This window comes from Equus quagga, chromosome 14 (genome assembly GCF_021613505.1).
Source record: "Equus quagga isolate Etosha38 chromosome 14, UCLA_HA_Equagga_1.0, whole genome shotgun sequence".
Taxonomy (NCBI): Eukaryota; Metazoa; Chordata; class Mammalia; order Perissodactyla; family Equidae; genus Equus; species Equus quagga.
In genome coordinates, this window is record NC_060280.1 from 45,655,764 (window position 1) to 45,678,132 (window position 22,369).

The 22,369-nt window shown below is 37.4% G+C and overlaps 1 protein-coding gene across 1 annotated transcript in view; it reads right to left on the bottom strand.

Annotated features, from left to right (window-relative positions):
• Positions 1-22,369, bottom strand: part of MRE11 (MRE11 homolog, double strand break repair nuclease) — a 62,893-nt gene that overhangs the window by 28,068 nt on the left and 12,456 nt on the right. The window contains exons 8-14 of the mRNA XM_046637662.1: positions 18,684-18,869; positions 17,571-17,742; positions 16,378-16,458; positions 12,761-12,887; positions 10,359-10,459; positions 8,732-8,905; positions 3,902-3,964 (exon numbers count right to left, since the gene is read on the bottom strand). Of these exons, the coding sequence (XP_046493618.1) occupies positions 3,902-3,964; positions 8,732-8,905; positions 10,359-10,459; positions 12,761-12,887; positions 16,378-16,458; positions 17,571-17,742; positions 18,684-18,869 (904 nt within the window). The remainder of the gene's footprint in view (positions 1-3,901; positions 3,965-8,731; positions 8,906-10,358; positions 10,460-12,760; positions 12,888-16,377; positions 16,459-17,570; positions 17,743-18,683; positions 18,870-22,369) is intronic.

The window sequence follows — 22,369 nt, forward strand, 5'->3', positions numbered from 1 at the left end:
CTTTCCGTCTGTATGAATTTGACTACCTTATGCATCTCATATAACAGGAATCATACCATATTTGTCCTTTTTGCGTCTGACTTTCTTCACTTAGTATAATGTTTTCAAGGTTCATCCATGTTGCAGTATGTATCAGAATTTCATTCCTCTTAACTCTAAATAATATTCCACTGGACATACCACATTTTATTTACCCACTCATCTTTTGATGGGGTTTGGACTGTTACTACCTGTTGGCTACTGTGAATAATGTTATGAACACTTGCATACAAATGCGTTTGAGTCCCTGCTTTCAATTCTTTTGAGCAAATACATAGAAGTGGAATTGCTACATCATATGGTAATTCTATGATTAATTATTTGAGGAACTGTTTTCCACAGCAGTTTTTATATTCCCACCAGCAATGCACCAGAGTTCCAACTTCATATTCTTGCCCATTCTTGTTATTTTCTAATTTTCGGCTAACAGCAATACTAAGGGTGTGATGTAGGATCTCATGGTTTTGATTAGCATTCTTCTAATGATTAGCGATGTTCAGCATCTTTTCATGTACTTATTGGTCACTTGTATATCTACTTTGGAGAAATGTCTATTGAAGTCATTTGTCCTTTTTAAATTGTTTTGTTGTTGCTGAATCTTAGGAGTCCTTTATATATTCTAGATATTAATCCTTTATCAGATACACGACTTGCAAATATTTTTTCCTATGCTGTGGGGTGCCTTTTCACTCTGCTGATAGTACGTAGTATTACAGTTTGAAATAGGATATCAACCTTGCCTCAAATTCAGATAGAACATAAGAGATCAGAGGCCAGATAAACTATGAACTGTGAGAATAGACTAAGAATAGTTTTTGCGTTTTTAAAGGATTGTTAAAAAAAAAAAAGAAGAAGAATATGTGACAGAGACCATATATGGTCTGCAAAGTCTAAAATATTTACTGTTCGGCCTTTTACTTAAATGTGAACTTATAATTAAAGAAAATACTTGAGAGTTTCTATGTGAACAAGAGATGGTGAAGCATGTTTTTTCTCCAAATGGAAGAGCTAATGCTTTGGTCTGCCTGTTTGTTTAAATAATGAGCAGGGTACTAGGATGCATATTCTGAGCTAAATGATTCTGCAAAGCTGTGAATTACAGCTTGGGAAAGTCTCAGTTCTAAATTCTTCTCATTAGTCAAGTTCTAAATAGTGTGCTAAGAATGAAAAAATTTACAACACTCTATGGCATGCTGACAAATTACCTAAGAAGCCCTGATTACTTGCTACAGTTTTAAAATACAGCTGAAAATATAAACCCAAAAGTTCTTTCCTCTTAAAAATTCCCATGTGAAGTTTGTCACGTCCCCTCCTACCTTCCTTGAAGTAAATTTTCACACTTTAAAACAGTAATGAGGTTAGTGGCTTCAAACATATAGGAACCACTGTAAAAAAATATTTCTGTGATCTGGTAAATTGAAAGGGTTAATCAAGTTTAAGCCAAATAATCCAGGAACCAGGAATCATTTCTTTCAAGCATTCGCTCCTGCCATTTGGCAAACTGTCTTTTCTACTTTAAGGTCACTCTGTAAGATGAACACAAATGGAATAAATGTGGTAAGGGATCCCGAATCTATATCTTCCTCCTCTTAGATTCCAAAAAATCATCTTGTAAATGGCACAGTAGCTGCATCTATGCTTATTATGAACAGTGATCTTGATGTGCTGCATGACAGTTTTAGAAGTTTTAAATTTTTAGCCATTCATTGGCCGTGCTTTGTATTAATGTTATTATAATATAAAGTTCTGATAGGACACAGTGTGGTGGAAAAGTCTACACTTGGTAGAAATTGTGAGGTTCAAATTCCAGCCCTATCATGTGGCCTTCAGTCTGGTCTCAGTCTCCTCACTTGTAAAACGGAAACTGAGAGAGTGTAAGTAAGGCACGTAGCAAAAATTCAATAACTCCCATTTCCCTTTCCCCCTTGAAAACAGTAATGAATAAAGCCAAGTAGGTAATCAGTTCTGTTTTTTCCGATACATTTATTTAGGAGAATGACTTTGATGTTGGGAATGTTCTTTGAAATTTAGTGGATGGTGGTAGCTTTTAGTTCTATAATCAATTATTATTAATGAAATCAATGACTATTAATGAAAGGCACAGTATGGGAAAAAACTGCTGTCAATACTGGCACCATTGCTAGTAATGTTAGTTTATATTGCAAATTTTCCTATCTTACTCCATGGAGAGTAAGTAGTAAAAGGAAAAGATATTTGTGAAACTTACAACTCAATTTTTAGAAGATTATCCTAGCATATTCTTTTAAGACAAGGTTATGAACTGAGTTACTACACTGTTCATACTTCTACATACTCTAATGAACTGGGACACAATTTGGAGAAGGGAGAGTTACAGAACACCAAACTTTTGTAATAACACCAAAAATGCACTTTTTTATTCCTTAAAATTCCAGAAAAGTGGCATCGGATCACTGTAAAATCCTAAATACCAAGGATGGAAGGTCAGATGATGAAGTATGTCAGATTTAGACTCGGAATTTTTTTTTAAATTTTTTTAAAAAGGCTCAGAGTCTGTCTCATGGCCTCCAGAGATGGTAAAGAAGAATTATTTGATAACTGATTTTTCCTACGTCAGGGTCTAAAACTAAAACTGCTCAACATGAAAGGCTGTGGAGTTACCTAGTAGTCATCAGTAGGTGAACTGCTAAATAGGGATTCCTTTGGAAGGGCTCAGGGGGTGAACAAAAGTAAATTGAGAGTCGCCATCTCTGTAAGCAGGGTCCTTCTCCTTTTCCTTCTTACTGTCTCAGGTACTGACTTCTACCTAAGGAGTGTGCTTAAAACAAGGCAAAAAACCTTACTTAAAAGGGGAGGGGTGGGCTCCCATTAATTCCTTTCTTCTTGTTGCAGAGAAAATAGTGGGACTAGTAAAAGTTAACTTGAGAGATGTTTTGAGTGCTTCAACTCTTTCTAATTCACCACTGTCAGCTACAAAATATTTAGGAAATGAAAACAGACTAGTAGGACAGTGAGGGTGAAATTCAGTGAGGGTGAAACTTCAGATCACATGATTTAATATTTTCTTTCTACATATGTCTGTCTCACCTACTAAATTCAGACTCTCTGGTAGACACAGACTATACCTTTTTCATATCTGTATTCCCAATATAAAGCCGAATGGCTATCTATAACAGGTATTATAAAAAATGCTGAATGAAAGCAATCAAGACAAAATCCTAACAGTAAATCATTTATAAAATAACTTTTAAACTCTAAATAGCAGTCATACAACACTAGGACAATTAGAAAGTAGGAATATATACTTCAATCACTGATTCACCAAGCACCAGAGGGAGGCCCAAAATTTAAGTAAACAGTTACTAACTTCAAGTTCCTAAACTGCAAAGAGACGGAGAAGACAGTGATAATGGTGATGAAGCTGATTTCAACCCTTGAGAAAGGCCAGGGGACACTGTATATTTACCTATGATAACTGCTCACCAAAACACTAAGTTTCTTCTTTTTTGCCCAAAATAATATCAGCTCAGTAGGGTGAGATTTTATCTTATACCGATAAGATGCCCTGATAATAACTAGCAATTATTTTGACTAATAAGGGCTCTTGTTGTACATGCTAGCCCCCAACCCCATACCCTACAACAAACACACAATTAAATCAGTTTTAGGCAAGAGCAAAGGGTTTAAAAAAGAGAATATTGGCAAGCAGAATTTTGGTAGGCTAAGCTGGAATAAGTCAAAGGCAGCCATCCTTAGCCAACCCCTCCTCAGCCCCATCCAACAAACCTAGGTTCTGTGGATGGACTACTCGAAATGAACTTACTAGTTATTCTAATTTAACAAACTGACAGAGAAGCATAGAAATTCACAGCAGAGAAATTACCTCTCGAACTTCATCATCTTCTTCATTAGTATTTTTTTGTCTGCTCTCTCTGAAGCGACGCACCTGGATTATAACAGAATAAATTACAAACATGTTGCTTATTCCTGTTATGTAAATGTAAAATAATGGGCTACAATTAACAGATGCTTTCCATTACAGCATAAAACTTCGAAATTTAAGTATAGGTTTGTCTCACAAAAGACCGATTAAAGAAATCATATTTTCCCGGTCACTTACATTAAAATTTCAGAAATGTACTCTAAAAAGAATTGGCCCTAGGCAAAATTACACCACCTGCTGCCAGAATGTTCCATGTCACTGAAAAATAGTCTGTCAGACTGCAGAGGAAAAGATCCCAATAACCCATGGGTGTTATCCTTCAGTAAAATAGTTAAAAACAAACATCTCTCTTTGAAGAGGTTTGAATTATTTATTGCATTGCTCACATCATTCTGTGCACCTGCTGCAAGCCGTCCAGCAGGCCCTCTGAAATGCTATTCAAGGTGGGTGGGCTTCCGCAGATCCATTTTATCAACAGTCAACTACTGAATGTTTGCTGTTTGCGAACCATGGTCCTGGTACGATGAAGAATACTAGAGATTCCTTTTTCACTGGTTCTGGCTCACAAGGCTCTTATAATATAGTTACATAGTTAGAGATAAGCTGCATTTATTTGATGTTTGACAACTATATATTTAGTATATTTGATAACTATATATTTAGTGAGCGCCTACTATGCACCAAGCACTACTGTAAGAATTACAACAATGAACAAAATAATCAACAATTCTGCCCTCATGGAGCTTACAATCTGTGAGAGTGTGTGTGTCTGTGTGCGTGTGTGTAAGGAAGGGTAGTCAATAAACAAAATAAGAAGTTACATTGTGTTTTAGAAGGCATGTAGGATCAAGTTAATTTACAGCTAGGAAATTTACAGTTGGGAAAGCTAATTTACAGGTAGTTAACCTACAGATAGGACAGTTCTATCCTTATCTCTGAGAAGCCTCTGGCATTCCCAGGGCCAGTTTATTTACTGATGGTTTTCAACCTGCACAACCAGTTAGCCAGCATGGCTTGATTATGTCAGCAGAGGGGCATAAAAGACCCCCTGGGAACTTCTTCACAGATGTTAGTGTTCAATCCGGGGTACACTGTGTACAATAAGGACATGGGAAGCTTATGCCTGGTGTCTCTCAGATCCCTCATGCCTGCCTATCCTCTTTTTCTTCTGTACTTTATCCTTTGCATTTAAATAAAAACCTTAAGTGAGTATGCTCAGTGGAGTTTTGTGGGTCCTAAATATCTGGACCTGCGAAACCTTTGCAAAAGGTGGTAAGTGCTCAGAGAAAAACAAAGCAGGAAAAGGGACTGGAGCGCTGCAGAGAGGTTACATCTGAATAGGATGATCATGAGAGGCCTCACTGAGAGGGTAATATATGAGCAAAGATTTTAAAAGGAAGGGGATGAATCTTGCAAACAACTGGGGAAAATCATTCCAATCAAAGGAAAGAATATGTGCAAAGGCATTGCCCAGTATGTTTAAGAAACAGCAAGGACGTTGCTGTGGCTGGAGCAGATATGAAGCCAAAGAAGTAACAGAAAGCCAGACTGAATAAGGCCTTGTAAATAACTGTGAGGACTTTTTTTTTTAGGCAGGAGTGACTTCATCTGTACAGTGACGATCACTGACAGCTGAACTGAGGACAGAATAGGGGGTGGAGGAAGGGTCTGGGTAGAACAGGGAGACCAGTTTGGAGGCTATTAGAATAATCCAGGTGAGAAACGGCGATGCTCTGGACCATTGGAAGTGATAAAGGTGGAGAGCAGTAGTCACATTCTGTATATATTCTGAAGGTAGAGCTAAAAGGATTTATAGACAGCCAGGATGAGAGAGAGAAGAGTGAAGCATGACTTCAAAGTTTCTGGCCTAAGCAAATGAAAGAATGCTGCTTCCACTAGAGCACTACAGTCAGAACAGGGGCTAAGAATTAGCAATTCAGATAGGGAATGTTAAAAAGTTTGAGGATGTCTACTAAACATACAAGTCAAAATGTCTAGCAGGCTGAGTATCACACAGAGGAGTTTCACTGCCCAAAAAGTCCTCTGTGCCCTGCCTCTTCACCCCCTCCCCCACCCATGACCAATCAGACAACCACTGATCTTTCTACTGCCTCCATAGTTTTGCCTTTTCCAGAATGTTACATACTTGGAACCATACATTTTGTTGCTTTTTTAGATTGGCCTTTTTCACCTAGTAGTATACATTTAAGGTCCCTCCAAGTCTTTTCATGGCTTGACAGCTCATTGCTCTTTAGTACTGAATAATATTTCTTTGTCTGGACACTTAACAGTTTACTTATTCATTCACCTACTGAACAACATCTTGGTTGCCTCCAAGTTTTGGCACTTATGAATAAAGCTGCTATAAAAATCATGTGTAGGTTTTTGTGTGGACATCAGTTTTTATGGGGTTTTTTAGTTTTTTTTAAATTAACTGAAGCAATGTGGTGTTTTGTTTGTTTGTTTGCTAAGGAAAATTCGTCCTGAGCTAACATCTGTGCCAATCTTCCTCTGTTTGGTATGTGGATCACCACCACAGCATGGCCACTGCCGAGTGGTGTAGGTCTGCACCCAGGAACCGAATCTGGGCTGCCGAAGTGGAGCATGCCGAACTTAACCACCAGGTCACAGGGCTGGTCCGTGGACACAAGTTTTCACCTCCTTCAAGCAAATACCAAGGAACACGATTGCTGCATCGTATTGTAAGAGTATGTTTAGTTTTACGAGAAACTGTCTTCCAAAGTGGCTGTACCATTTTGCATTCCTACCAGCACTATATGAGAGTTTGTGTTGTCCACACTCTCACCAGCATTTGGTGTTGTCAGTGTTCCAGATTTTGGCCATTCTAACATGTGTGTAGTGATATATCTCAGTGTTGTTTTAATTTGCATTTCTATTGACATACTACATACAGCATCTTTTCATATGCTTATTTGCCACCTGTATATCCTCTTTGGCGAGGTCTGTTACGGTCTTTGGTCCATTTTTAAATCAGGTTCTCTGTTTTCTTATTACTGAGTTTTAAGAGTTCTTTGTATATTTTGGAGAAGAGTTCTTTACCAGATGTGTCTTTTGCAAATATTTTCTCCAAGTCTGTGGCTTGTCTTCTCATTTTCTTGACATTGTCTTTTGCTGAGCATTTTCTAATTTTAATAAAGCCCAGCTTATCAGTTATTTCTTTCACGGATCATGCTTTTGGTGTTATATCTAAAAAGTCACTGCCATACCCAAGGTCATGTAGGTTTTCTCCTATGTTATCTCCTAGGAGTTACAGTTTTGCATTTTACATTTAGGTAGGATGCTCATGTTTTATTTCAGAGAAATCCATCCCTGCTAAAAATCTATGAACCCAATACATCCAGTCCCAGAGTGAATGATTTCAGAGTGCCGATTACCTGCCCTAACTGTAAAAGTACTCGGCATTGAATATGACTAATTGTACACTGACACCATAAGGCTTTAAAAGAGCTATGTTAACTAACTAAAAGCAGTAAAATCAAAGTCAAAGGGAACGAGTTTTTAAAATAATGTTTTGTTCTTCTGCTTAGAGATTCTTACAGGGAATACGGAAAATACAGAAAATGATCCCCTATAATCCCACTATCTGAACATAACCACTGATAATGTCTGAAATGTTTTCTTCCATTCTTGGCATGCACACATACTCAAATATAAAATAAATATAATTGGGATATTGTGTACAGTCTTACATCTTTGGAGTTCTTTTGTCACTTAACATTGGAAATATTTTTCCAAGTTCTATTTTTCCATGTGCTTCAAAAGCGTAACTTTTAATGATTATATAGTATTCTACAGTATGTATGTGCTAACATTTATTTTACCAAGACATCTCCAATTTTCCCCACTGTGGGGAACACTAAGATGAATTGCTCCATACACCAATCTCTATTTCACTGCTGTCTTAGGAAAATTTCTCAGGGCTGAGTTAAGGGCAATCCTCTTACGTGTCTTGACACACACGGCCAAACTGCTTCTCAGTGCAGCTGTTCAGATTTGACACTCCTACCAGCAGCATACTAAATATTCTTCTCAAATTGTTGCCAATTTGACAAATAAAAAATACATTTAATTTGAGGTTCTTTCATTATCCTAGGCTATGCATCATTTTCATATGCTTATTAGCCATTTATATTTCTTTTGTGAACCATCTATTCACGTCTTTTACTCATTATTATATTGAAATGTGTAGTATTTTTCTTAAGATTTATAAAAGCGCTCTAATATTATATTAGGAAGATAGCCTTTGTTCTGTCCACAAATAATTTTTTCCATGTCAATACCTTCTAATTTTGTTTTTTTTTTTGACAATTTGACATGCAAACATTTAAAATTTTTATGTAGTCAAATCTAAAGAGCTTTTCCTCTGTAATTCTTCCACTGCTTTACGCTTAGAGAGAATGTATTTTCTATATGAAATTCAAAATCTCAATCAAAACTTCTAAAAAATTGAAATGAGCAGAAATTTTCATACTACAAGATTCAATTTAAAGCACTTTCATGATGTTCAAGGGAAGATACTATCTATGGAGAACAAAACTAACATTTATTGGCTACCAATAATATATGACTTTGTTCTAGATACTTATCAGACATTTTCTAATTTAATCCTCATTTTATTATCTCAATTTTAAAGATGAGAAAACAAAACAATTCAGAGAGGTTAAACAGTAGTTTACAGAAAGAAAGTCAGAGCTACTCTCAAGGAGAGACTGTCTAAGCAGACTCATCCACCCCAAGTTGGTTACTCACCTCTTCATCGATTTTATCTTCTAGAGCATCAATATGACGTTCTTTAAGAAATCGCTGTGTTTTTTCCAACTGGTATTTCACTAATTCCTCTATGGCATCTTTCTCTTCCTTGTCAACAAATTCTTGTACTGCTTCGCCCATTCCCCTTTCTGTTAGAAGTGAGAGCTGTACATTCTACAAGAAGAGATGCAAATCACTGGATGCAGAAATTAGTATCTTTTACAAAATAATTCTATATGAGCAAGGAAAATTTACAGAATAATGTTACCCGTGAAAAAGACAAACAAGTCATCTACTTATTGAAGGGAAAAGCAAAACAAAACAAAACAATGGACAGTAATTAAGCCTACTGATAAATATTGAGGGCCAGAGAAAGCAAAGCAAAAACAACAAAAGGGAGGAGAGTTCAGGACAGGTGAAAATGTGGAGGCTGGGACAGAGTCCAGAAATGGCAGCTGATGATTAAGAGAGATTCAGTTAACCAGTGTGGTAGGCAGAACAATGGCCCCCTAAAGATGTCCAGATCCTAATGTCTGGAACCTATGAATATGTTACCTGGCAAAGAAGAACTAAGGTTGATAATCAGCTGGTTGTAAAATTGGGAGATTATCAGGGACTATCCAGGTGTAATCACAAGTATCCTTAAAAGTGGAAGAGAGAGGCAGAAGAAGGGAATCAGAGACATAATTGAGGAAAGATGGCCAGAGAGACACCACAGTGCTGGCTTTGAAGATGGAAGAATGGGGCCATGAGCCAAGAAACACGGGCACCTCTAGAAGCTGGAAAAGACAAGGAAATGCATTCCCCCCTAGAGCCTCCTGAAAGCACAGCCCTGCTGACATCTCAGTTTAGGGCCAGTGAGACCAGTACCAGATTTCTCAACTACAGAACTACAAGGTAAGAAGTTTGTGTTGTCGTAAACCAGTAAGTTTGTGGATATTTGTTTCAGCAGCAATAGAAAACTAATAATACAACCAGAGGATCTTATAGTGGCATACACTCAGGACAACAAGAATAGCTTCACCATTGCATGGCTAAATCGATAAACTAATTCTGAAATTATACCCAGATGCAAGAAAATTAAATCTTGGATTCAGACTTATGCAGTAGAAGTAAAAAGAAAGTAAGAAGATAATATCGGGGCCAGCCCAGTAGCGTAGTGGTGAAGTTCACGTGCTCTGCTTTGGTACACCTAGGGTTTGCCGGTTCAGATCCTGGGCCGGGACCCAGCACCATTCATCAAGCCATGCTGTGGTGGCATCCCACATAGAAGAACTATAAAGACATACAACTATGTACTGGGGCTTTGTGGAGGGTAAAAAAAAAAAGAGGAAGATTGGCAACAGATATTAGCTCAGGGCCAATCTTGAAAAAAAAGAGAAAGAAGATAATAACATCAACAATAATAGCCACAATAAAAACAATATTAATAATTAACATTAATTGACCACTTATTTTTCTTGATGTGTAATAACTATAAATGAATGTAATTAATTGTTACCCTACTTACTTCATGGAAACATTCTGAGGATTCATTTTGTTTAATCAATTAATACATATCCTAAATTAAAATCTATTACTGTAAGACAGCCATTATTCCAAATATGAACTGTAATTAAGAAATTACCTTCTCTGCGGTTTGGAAATACTGTTTCACAAGGTCTTCTACCCTTAGAGTTGTTCCTTCTGCAGGTTTTGTGATGAGCTTCCCAAAGTTGATCTCTTCTCCTAGAAAAAAGAAGTCCATGAAATAATAGTGACTTCTATCATGAAGTGAAGGTGCCCAAACTCATTGCACATTGCTGTCAGTGGAGGAGGAACGGCCAAACTTTATCAACTGTCAGCTTGCTCAACATGGTAAATTTTGAGACAAAAACATGGCATTTTTGCTAATAGCTACAGCTCTTCCCCAAAGTCTGTATTTCTTTTCCATATCTCCAGTAGTATGTCTCTTGCAGCTGTTCTCACAGAGTGGTCCAGAGACCTCTGGGGATCCCCAAGACCCTTTCAGGGGGCACTCAAGGTCAAAACTATTTTCATACTAATACTAAGATGTCATTTACCTTTTCCACTGTATTGACATTTGCAGTGATGATACAAAAGCAATCGTGGTAAACTGCCAGCACCTTGGGATGAGTCAAGGCAGTGGCTGGGAACTCTAGTCACCACCACGTACTCACAGTTCAAAACAAAACGAAACAAGTTAGTTTCACTTAAGTATGTCCTTGATGAAACAGTAAAAATTATCAACTTAATTAAATCTCAGCCGCTAAGTACACTTTTTAATATTCTGTGAGACAAATGGGATGTATGCTTAACGCACGTTAGCTGCATTCCTAAGCAGGATGGTCATCTCAAAAAACAGTAAGTGAAAAATAAAAAGAATACTGGACAAGAAGTCAAGAAGCATCAAGTCCAGTATCTGCTCTGCTGATAACCTTTGTCAGGGAAATGAAAATTAAGTGTCTGGCAGGTGCTGAACCTGGTGTTGAAAACACAATGATAAAAAGACAGGATACTTGCCCATCAGAACAAATGATTACAATACACGGTAGCAACTGCTATAACGAAGGTGAGAACAGAAGATATAACACACAGAGAAGAAATTAATTCTTCTCAAAGAAGGTTGAAAATAATTTGCACAAATCAAATGCAGCTGTCATTTGAACCAAGACTTGTAGAATGAATATGATTCACTAAGCAAAAGAGAAAAAATATTTGAGGCAGAGGAAAAAGTACACGCAAAGTCCTAGAGGGTGCAGAGGCACAAAGTGCAGTGTGCCTCCTGCGAAGTGGTGAGGACAAGTGAACAGAAATCTTTTGTTAATTTCATGACAGGAGAATTAACATTACTTCATAAATATGACTGCTACATTTTACTATACCAAACACTACGTTAAGATCATTTACAAACAGTATGTCATCTAAACCTCACGACAATCCTAGGAGGCAAGAATAGGTACAATCCTGATGTTATAGACATCAGAGAGGTCAAGTAATTTGCACAACAACACACAAGCAGTTAAGTAGCAGAGCTGGCCAAAACAATGAAAAATGCTTTCAATAAAACATACACTGTTTCCATTAAGCTATTTATGTTTAAACAAAAAAGGAATTAAAACTATGGATGAAACTCAAGTAATATAAAGTACTAATTCTATATTCTGTATTCCTACAAATGTTACACCCATAAAATTTCAAGGAATTGATAAGGATGCATAATTAAAGTAAGCCATATCAATAAGCAACTAATTAAAATTCACAGCATAAAAATATGATTATCTGATAGGGATTTTTTCCCCTAAAACAGTATTCCATGAGCTCTACTGAAATAGCTGAATGATGTTTCAGGTTGAATTAACATCTTGCACAATTTTGATCACAATTTGACAGTGAAAACAGAAGCCCATTAAATCCAGCTTACTGAAAACCTCAGCGGCTCACTTGTAAACAAGGGCCAGAGTGTCCTATGAAAATTCTCTGACTCAATAGCTCTAAGGGGAAGAGCCTCTCTATTAAAGATGATCAGTATTTCTCACAAAGAAGCACTATTTCAGTCAGATGACCTGTTTTCATAAGTACTAAAATAAAGGCAACTAGTTTTTACGAAATTTAATTGGAAATTAATTACCTGATCATCAGAAATATCAAACTACGGGACACCTCTTATTTCATAAATCACTGTACACTCCAAAGCTGGAATACTTAAGAACGAGAAATTTGAGAGCATATTCTCTGAATATTAATAACATATAGGCAATAAATCCCTCAGTCTGTGTTACTCAGCAGCACTGTTTAGAAACACTACATTTGCAGAGAAAGTCTTCTGTTTCTTACTGATATTTACAGGCTTAAAAATGATTGCTATAATTTTTAGAAGACAAGAGATTTAATTATTATCAGTTTATTTGTCAAGATATTAAAAAGAATCATACTAAAACATTTTCCATTATTTTATACTTCTTTTATTAATTGATTTACATAAACTCTATAAGAGCATTTTTTAACATTTAAAAATAACTAGCTTACCTGTGTTTTCCTTTTGTTCTTTATGCCTGAAAAAATGGATAATATCTTTTGGATTAGCTACCCGATCCACAAACTTCTGACTAAAGCGAAGAACACTGAAAGGTTCAAAACCTCCACTATAGTCCACCTGGAAACACAGAATAAGCTATGAAGGCTGGAAAACAGTTTGCTAATGTCAGTTTTTATATTTATGCTCAATATTTTTAAGTTAATAAATTAATTTTCTATGATTCATTTTAAAGATCATGATGGTGTTACACCACTTATACTACTGAGGAAACAAAGCTTTGAAGGTTTATAAGCTTATGCAAAACACTTTGTTCAATGGAATCAAGCTACAGCAAGAATTCCCACAATGTCAGAATGATTACATCTCCTCATGATAACACTAATAGTCTAGGCACCAGGAGTACCATCTGAAAAGGAGGTGGAATTTCTAAACAGACTTTTAAACTTTTAAAACAGAAAGAAAATTCTCCACCAAAATAAAATGCCAGCACTATATATATGAATTAATTGGTCCATCATCTTAAGGATATGCTTTCATACTAGACAAGGATAAATGATGGGAAAAACCCACGGAGGAAAAGAATCAAATCTGAGGGCTTTGAGAAATGATTACCTTCAAACATAGTATCTATTTAGAACTAACAATTGCTCTCAAGGCAGGCTCTTTCTAAAGAAGTCTATAGTGGTACACAGACATTTACAAAGAAAAATACTACACTGCTTTCTAAGAGAGAGAATTATTTTCCTAAACCAGCTGTTCTCAAAATATGCTCTGGGAAGTAGCATTGTACCGCATCACCCTATCCAGACTATGCCTTAACCTCCACCCCACTTACACTCTTCATCACACGTAGCACCAGCTGATGTTTCGTTCACTTATTTGCTATCTGTTTATTATGTCTCTCTTCACATCTCCACCTCCCATACACTCCACAAGTTTAAAACCTTGTCTGTTTTACCGTTACTGTGTCCCCAAGCATGCAGAACAGAAGGTACTCGATAAATATTCATTCACTGAATCAATGAATTAATGAGGGTCCTCTAGTTGATACAATGCGCTTTTGCAATATTACTTTCATGAAAATATCTGTTCTTTTGTTTCAGGAATGAATTAACAATTTACTGTGTTGAGGAAAAAGAATGCCAATTTTCTATTTAAGTCTGGTTGGTTCTAATGGTGTCAGGCAGACACAGACGAGAAACATGGGATCTTCTGCCACAATAAAGAGGCCTATGTGTTCCGCCAAAGCAACAATGTTTGTGTTACCCAGAACATCTCTACAGCTGCCATGCTATAACACAGAAAATGCTAAATGCTCACACTCTTGGGTTCCCCCAAAACTCTTGAGATATTTTAACAATTATACTCCAACCTAGCTTTATTTGTAATTTTCTGTTCCTAAGAGTCACAAAATTTGTTCATTAAGCAAACTTTACTAGTGGCCGCAATGTGCTAGGTGCTCTGCTAAGAGCCAGGAATATAAGCATAAATAAAACACAGTCATGGTTTCAAGAAATTCACAAGCTCAATGGGAAGACAAATATGTATATAAATAACCACAAGCAGAATGTGAATAGTGCTCTAAGAAGTATGAACAAAGTAGACTGAGGACACAAAGGAAGAAGCATCAACTCTGAAGGGAGGTCAAGAAAGGCTTCTTTGAAGAGGGGAGGATTTAGTGGGTGTTGAAGGAGATATTTCGGAAGAAAGGGAGAAGCATATTCCACGCAGCAGAATCAGCATGGGCAAAGATGTGAAGAGTGAAATAAACCCCACTGGGCCCAGGGAACAGTAACTCTTAGTCCAATATAACTGGAGTTTAGGATTACTGGCAGGAAAAGAAGGTAGCAGCCAAAGAGGTCGATTTAGACCAGGTCATGTAGACCTTTGAATGTCATCTAAGAGTTTAAACTTATTCATAATACAAGGTGTTAAGTGCTAGGAGATCATTAAATCATTTTCAGCAGTAAAGGCATGCAAGATTGTACTTTACAAAGATTATTTTGGCATTATTGTGGATAGGCTAGGGGTGGGGAGAGGGGAAACTGGAGGCAGAGACAGGTAGGAAGCTGCCGCTATAGGCCAGGTAAGAAATAACCAGAACTCAACTACAACGACAATGGGATAGAGAGAAAGGACGAGATTATTTACTCTGCACCAGGCACTACTTAATTCATGTAGCTCTTGTAAATCTATGAAGTACAAACCAAGGGACAAGAGATCCGGTTGCTCAGGTCACATGGCTAGTAGCAGAGCGAGGATGAAGCCTAGGCAGTCTGGCTCTAGATTGTATGCTTGACCCTCATGCTCTATATCCCAGGGCTTCTCAAATTTTAATATGCACACAAATCTCTCGGGGATCTTGTTAAAATGCACTTCAGTGGGTCTGACGTGGGGCCTGAGAGTCTGCATTTTTAAGAATCTCTCAGGTGATGCCAATGCTGCTGGTTTGAGGACCGCACTCCTTGAACACCAGGCTTTAGAGGGACTCCTGGACCACAACCAAGAGGTCTAAGCTGGAGGTAAAGATCTAGAAATCGTTACTATATAGGTGGTCATGAAAGCCATATGCCTGGACTGAAAAGAGGGCTAACTAGGAAATAGATGGGGACAAATATTACTCAAAGAAAAGAACACCAAAGAGCGATTCAGTAAGATGAAAAAAGACCACTGGATGTGACAACTGAAGGTCATCTTTTCCACCTGAGATGGTGGGTCAGAGCCTTGATTATAACGGATTGAAGAACAGAAGGTTAGATGAGCAGTATAGGCTATGTATTCTGAGGCGTTTGGAAGAAAATAAAAAAGACAGGGTAGGAGCTAGGAGACGGAAAGGCACAGGGGCAAAAAAAGAGGTTTGTTGTTATTTGTTTGTTTATATCATGACAGAAAAGATAACCAGGTTTATAGGCATAGGAAACACTCCAATTGCTTAGAATTTATTAATGCTCTTAAATACTCATTAATTCTTTCAATGTATTTATCATGCACTTGTTATATGCCCGGAACTGTTCTGGGATCTTTGGATGTATCAGTTAACAAAATTCACAATGTTCCATGGTTTTGTGGAGCTTACAGTTTTGTATTTGAGGACAAACAATAACCAAAATAAATAAGTTGTATATAATAAGTTAGGTAAATGTGTTGTAGGAAAAAGGAAAAGAAAAAGTAGAGGAGGGTAAGTGAAATGAGGAGCGTTGGAGAAGGCGTGGGGCTGCAATCTTAATCAGGGTGGGGCCTCACTGAGGTGACATTTGAGCAGACCTGACAGAGGTGAGTGTGTCTGCTTTGTTTGAGGAACTGCAAGACGGCCAAGGCACCGGAAATGGAGTGAGAGGAGGGGAAGCTGTAGAGGATGAAGTCAGAGAGCTCGGCAAACCTCTCAAATACAACAGACTATTGAGAAAATGAAGAACATAAAAAATACCAAACCTATCAGAATTAAACTATCGTCAAGTCCTGACAGCTTTATTATTTTTGCTGCCCAATGGAGAGTGCTCTTATTACTATATGTACTCTCCTTACTGCTTTCCAAAAAAGAAAAATTCACGTGAACTGTACAACACCATCTTCTGAGAATCAATACAGTTTAATGCACAGGACTTACTCGCAGTCGTATAAGAGGCTTCTCTGGCTGTCGAGAATTTCCCAGACGTTCCCGTTCAGCGTTTTCTAGCATTTCTTCAATCTCAAAATAAAAATAGTCATGATTGGGGGAAGGGTACTACTGGCATCTAGCGGGTAGAGGTCAGAGAGATACTGTTAAAATCCTACAAAGCACACGACAGCCTCCCACAATAAAGAATTACCCAGTCTAACACGTCAATGTGCCAAGGTTCAGGGACCCTGGGCTTCCTGACTACCGTAGGCCTGGCCAATCAATTAATTTTCCATCTCCCCGGCTTCAGAGATTCAGGTTAGGGACAAGTCCATGACCTTAGTCCAGTGAAACTCAGTGCTGGGGTTTATTTGGAACAACTGGAAAAAATGATTCTTTCAGCTGTAAGGATAATGTAAGTCTGTGGGCCACCATGTGAAAACTCCTTCCTTATAGTGAAGCTTAAGAGAGAAACCATCAGAGCGGGTGGCACAGGGCTAGACACAAAAATAGAGACAGAGAAATTTATAATCTTAATATGAGTTTCTGGATCTAGTCATCTTGAAACTAGCATACTCTTAAACTTTTCAGTTATGTCAGCTACATGCTGCTAGTAAAACTGTGACACGGGACAAGCTACTTTATCTAAGGTTCAGTTCCTCTTCCTGTAAAATGTGGATGGTAGAATGCACCTACCTATAGCATTGTTGAGTGCATTAAATGCAAAATGCCATCAATAGTGCCCAGAATATATAAGCAGTCAATGAATATCGGTGGTAATTATTATCGTTATTACTACCTCATGATTTTTTGAGAAAAAAATGCAAAGCAGAAGAGCTAACATGGAACACGAACTGAATATGTGTCAGCAATTAATGTTATTAAGCTGTCAACTTACACACTATTAAATGCATTCACGCAACTTCAGTAGTGGCTCGAGAATTTCCGCAGAGGTTTAGGGGTGGGAATCTGCACGGAGGGGAGGTATGGGACTTATGCTGAAGCTACAAGGTGCACAGCAAACACATTTTAAGTGTTTAACTTAAATTAACTAAACTCATTTATCAAACAACAGTGGTTCCTTACAGGCTTCGAGAGAGTGTAACAAATATAATGACTTCCCTCAACTCTACTGAAGTAATTAATTCAATGTAAATAATCTCTCAACTAAAGTAGATCTCATCGACCTTTAGAAGAATTACCTTCTCCAAACAGAAGTTTTGTATGGCCTGGGTTACTTTAGGATTATCTGGGTTAAAAATGTCTGGATGAGCAGCCAGAACAACGTCCTCCATAAAAAACTGCCGTACTGTGCAAAGAGGAATCTTCTGCATATTCATCTTCCTTCCTTTAACACGCAGCAAACCAACATGTCTGAAATGAGGAGGGAAGTGAAAGCCTAGTCACATGGGAAATGTCCTCAGGAAAATGTGCACATCACAACTACCATACCTCTAAGTTTCTACAAAATATTTCTTTATAAAATCACATCTTTGAAAATATTTTTTGGAATTTAATCTTAATGTTACATCACAGGAAAAAACGTTAAACACTCTTCTTCCTCAGAATAAAATCCACTCATCCATCATTTTTCCTGTCTGAACAAACATACAGTCTGGTGAGGGAAGACAGACATAACAATAAGTATAATAAAATGTTATCAGGACTATGACAGTAGTATATACAGTACATAGTATTACATATCTATGTATTATATGTGTGCATATATGTACGCACACACATAAATTAGCAGCAGAACTATGAAGAAAAAAAATCAGCAAACTTGTACCCTACTACCATGTTCTTTAAACCTATTATTATCATCATAACAAGCAGAACTTGAGTGGATTCAAAGGGTAAATAAAACCTGTTCTAAAAATTGGGTTTAATCACTATTAACTACTTTATCACATAATTCCCCCAAAGAATTAAAAGAAATGAGATATGCTATAATACTGCATTTATAACCAGAAAAATCTCATAAATGGTTTTAGGCGAAGGCGAATTTGTTTATAAATGGACTTTGTGAAATTAGTAATCATCCTTTATAGCACTCTTACTCAAAATTTAATGAATAGAAATGTTAGTCTTGAATTTGCCTAATGATCAGCAAAATCATTAATACCGTTGGGATGCTGTCATGTTGAAAATGGTTTAAAATCTGGGAAAATAGCAAGAGTACATCAAATGATCAATCTTCATAAATAAATCAACCATATAAATAACAATATCATCAGTACCTTGAACCTATGGGATGATCAGATCATTATAGCAAGTATTTTTTAAAAACTGATTTGGAAAATGCAATTACTCACTTCTTTACAGCTTCTCCTGGGGAAAGAGAAGTAACCACTGAACTTCCAGGCTGTGATACATAGAAGAGTTGTTGTTCATTTTTGGTTGGAGCTATTTTACACTCATGCTCATGGCCCCAGATAACAAGATCAATGAAGTCATCCAAAAATTGTTCTGGAATGAAGTTAGTACTTCCATGTTTACTCCTATACCAAGATTTTAAAAAATAAATAATATCAATGTCCAGAGATACAGAAAAATTTCAATTAAGTCAGTCTACACAGATCTTTCTCCTTTCATTAAAGATTTATCACATCCTTTCTATGTGCCAAAACTGTGCAAGGGAGTGAGAATACAGAGATAATATCTAATTCTTACCCACAAAGGGATAACAAACTTGCAGGACACAGGCAAGCAGGAGCCCAAAAGAGAAAGCAGTCAATTCTACGTTAAGAGGCAGATCACGACAGGCTTTACATAGGATTAACTCCCACTTTGGACAAGTCAGAAAAGCATGGGCTCTATCAATAGTAAAAACCTAGTCTGATTATTGGTAAAAAAATTGGTCTGATTATACACCAAAAAAAGAATACAGAAAATGAAAAAGTGAGTTAAGTCTAAACTTTGTAGAATAAAAACAAATCTCTAAATACGTCTAGTCATTTGTTAACATTATCTGTTTCTTTTCTTGCTTATAAAAGTAATGGGAATAAGAACGTCAGTCTTAGATAAGAGACAAGAGTTTTCCACATTAAATAAAATATCATATGAACAAGAGATTTGCAAACTCTGCTTTTATACCTAGATTAGTTGTTATTATTCAAAGATGTGAAAACCCAAGGTGAGGGAAGACAAGAAGGAAGTTTCCCCTAACACTGATTTATATCCTTGGAAACTTAAGTAAAAGTGTTCAAGGGGCTAGCCCAGTGGTACAGCAGTTAAGTTCGCATGCTCCGCTTCAGCAGCCTGGGATTCACAGGTTTGGATCCTGGGCCTGGACCTATGCATCGCTTATCGAGCCATGCTGTGGAGGTGTCCCACACATAAAATAGAGGGAGATTGGCACAGATATTAGCTTAGGGACAATCTTCCTCAGCAAAAAGAGGAGGATTGGTGGCAGATGTTAGCTCAAGGCTAATCTTCCTCAAAAAAAAAGTGTTCAAATACTTCAACCCAGCATTCACTTAATATAACCAATATTTATTCATTCATCAAATATCTATGGAGAGTCTACTCTGTGCCAGGTGTGCCAGGCCCCTTCTAGATACTGAAGACACAGCAGTGAACAGAGTCCTTGCTCTAGTGGTGGAAACAAGCAATAATACAAAATGTATATGCATATGTGTGTACACATAATTTGTAAGGTAGTGATAGGTGCTATAAAGAAAAATAAAAGGAAAAGTGACAGGGAAGGGGGATGCTACTATACATAGGGTGGTCAGGAAAGGCCTCTTCGACAGGTGACAAATGAGCAGAGAACTGAGATGAAAGATCAGCATGCAAGGGAAGCAAGTCCTAGGCAGAGGGATGAGCAGATGGCAAAGGTGAAGAGGTGGTTACAAGTTCAGTGAGTTCAAGAACAGCAGGATCAGTGTGGCTGAGCAGCACGAATGCAGGGAAGAGCAGGAAGTGAAATCAGAGAAGCAACAGGCTTATGTATCTAGCAATGTTTTTTATGTAGAAAACATCTGTCTAGGGTGTGATATCATCGCAACTACTGAAGAAGGTAGAATAACTCGAATACAACATGATGCAAATGTGCCTTCATGGAGCACTGACTCTTCAATGGAAGAGGGAAGATTATGCCGGTAGGCTGACTGGTTCATGACCTAGAAGTTTATCAAAACATCCTTATGGAGGGCTGGCCCCGTTGCCGAATGGTTAAGTTTGCGCGCTCCGTTGCAGGCGGCCCAGTGTTTCGTTGGTTCGAATCCTGGGCGCGGACATGGCACTGCTCATCAAACCATGCTGAGGTGGCATCCCACATACCACAACTAGAATGACCCACAACAAAGAATATACAACTATGTACTGGGGGCCTTTGGGGAGAAAAAGGAAAAAATAAAATCTTTAAAAAAAAAAATCCTTATGGAAATATTTCGCATGACAAAGTCCTCTTCTGCTTCAGAGCCTACCTTCTTTTGCAGCAGGAGAAAGAAACTGGTCCATGCATAGGAACCAATGGGAAATTAAGTAAAATGTATAAGGCTGAAGGATTCTCTTTTAAAAAAGAAAACCTGTTTTTTCATAAGTCCATGAAAGCAATAACAAAATAAGTATCTAAGAATACAGAGGGTGACAAATAAACTGAACAGAACTATTAAAGAACCATGTAACCACAATGAAGGGGGTGGTAAAGTAAAGAGCTGACCTAGTAACTTTGCAAAGCAGTGTTTCGATTAGACAGAGTAAGGCTAAAGACCAAAATAACTTACACGAACACTGTACCTTAGCTGGCAAATCTGCATCTCACAGGGGTAGGGGTCAGCAATTTTGCAATTACTTTATATGTAACTCAGGATTGAAAAAAATAAGTAAATATATTGTAGGTAATACAACCCAGGTTTCTAACTGTTAGAGAAAGAAGTCACAAGTAAGGAAAAGGAAAAGACAAAAATGAACCCTGTAGGACTGGATTAGAATCAGTATGAACTCATGCTTGGTCTTCTTTATGCATATTTAGATAGATACAGAAATGTAGGATGTATATGCATGGGTTAGTATACATACACATACTTCCTTAAACTCTGTTCACTGAGAGGGCTGAGAGAGCCCCAGCAGCAATAAGCACATCTAGTGACTGTATCTGGATTTCCAAATACCACTCTCCAATAAAAGCAATCAGGACTCCTTGGAGAAGTGGTTGATTCCAGGACTAGGGTAGAAAAGAAAGATCAGCTTGGAGCATGTTGTGGTACTAGAAAGTTTAGGATGTGTCAAAAAAAAGGAAGAGGGCATGTTGAAAGGACACAGAGGTCAATGTCAAAGAGCTCCCAATGGTCAAAGTTGGAGCAATTTGAACAATAACAAAAAAAACTGATAGCATTAGACTATAACTCAAAGAATAAAATAAATATCCTTAAGGCATAACAACATAAATAACTGAATAAATAAATGAGAAAGATGGGACAAATCTTCCTCAGGAAAAATTTCAGTTAATAAGTGAAGAAAGAATGAGGGAAATAAAAAAATCACAATTACACCACCACAGTGTTAATTGCTGGAAAGAAGATCCACCAATGGAAGCTAAAATTAGTGGGCAAAAGTTTAAGGTAAAACAGGATATTTGCATAGTCTCAAAGTATTTTTCCCAAGATATTTATTAATATAAAGTGGAAAATGGGACATTTACACTGGAGAAACCTGGTATATATCTTAATCAAACCAAATGATCGGGGATAACATCACCAGCAACTAACCAGCTATATACCAACATCATACTACCCATTCCCTTTAACGATGCCATTCCACCTTTCATTCTGGCTTAAATTCTTGGAATCACTTAGGACTTTTCCTTCTGGCTTATTCCTACTTTGGGAAAGTAGAAAGCGTGGCAGAACTGGGAAGCCCTAAAGCAAGAAAGGAACAAACTCCCAGTGGTGCAAAGTTATATGGAGACCACACATATCAAAACTCTGGCCTGCTCCTCCTTTGAAATTCACACTGTTTATTCAAGAATGTATATACTTAGCGCTGGATAAGCACC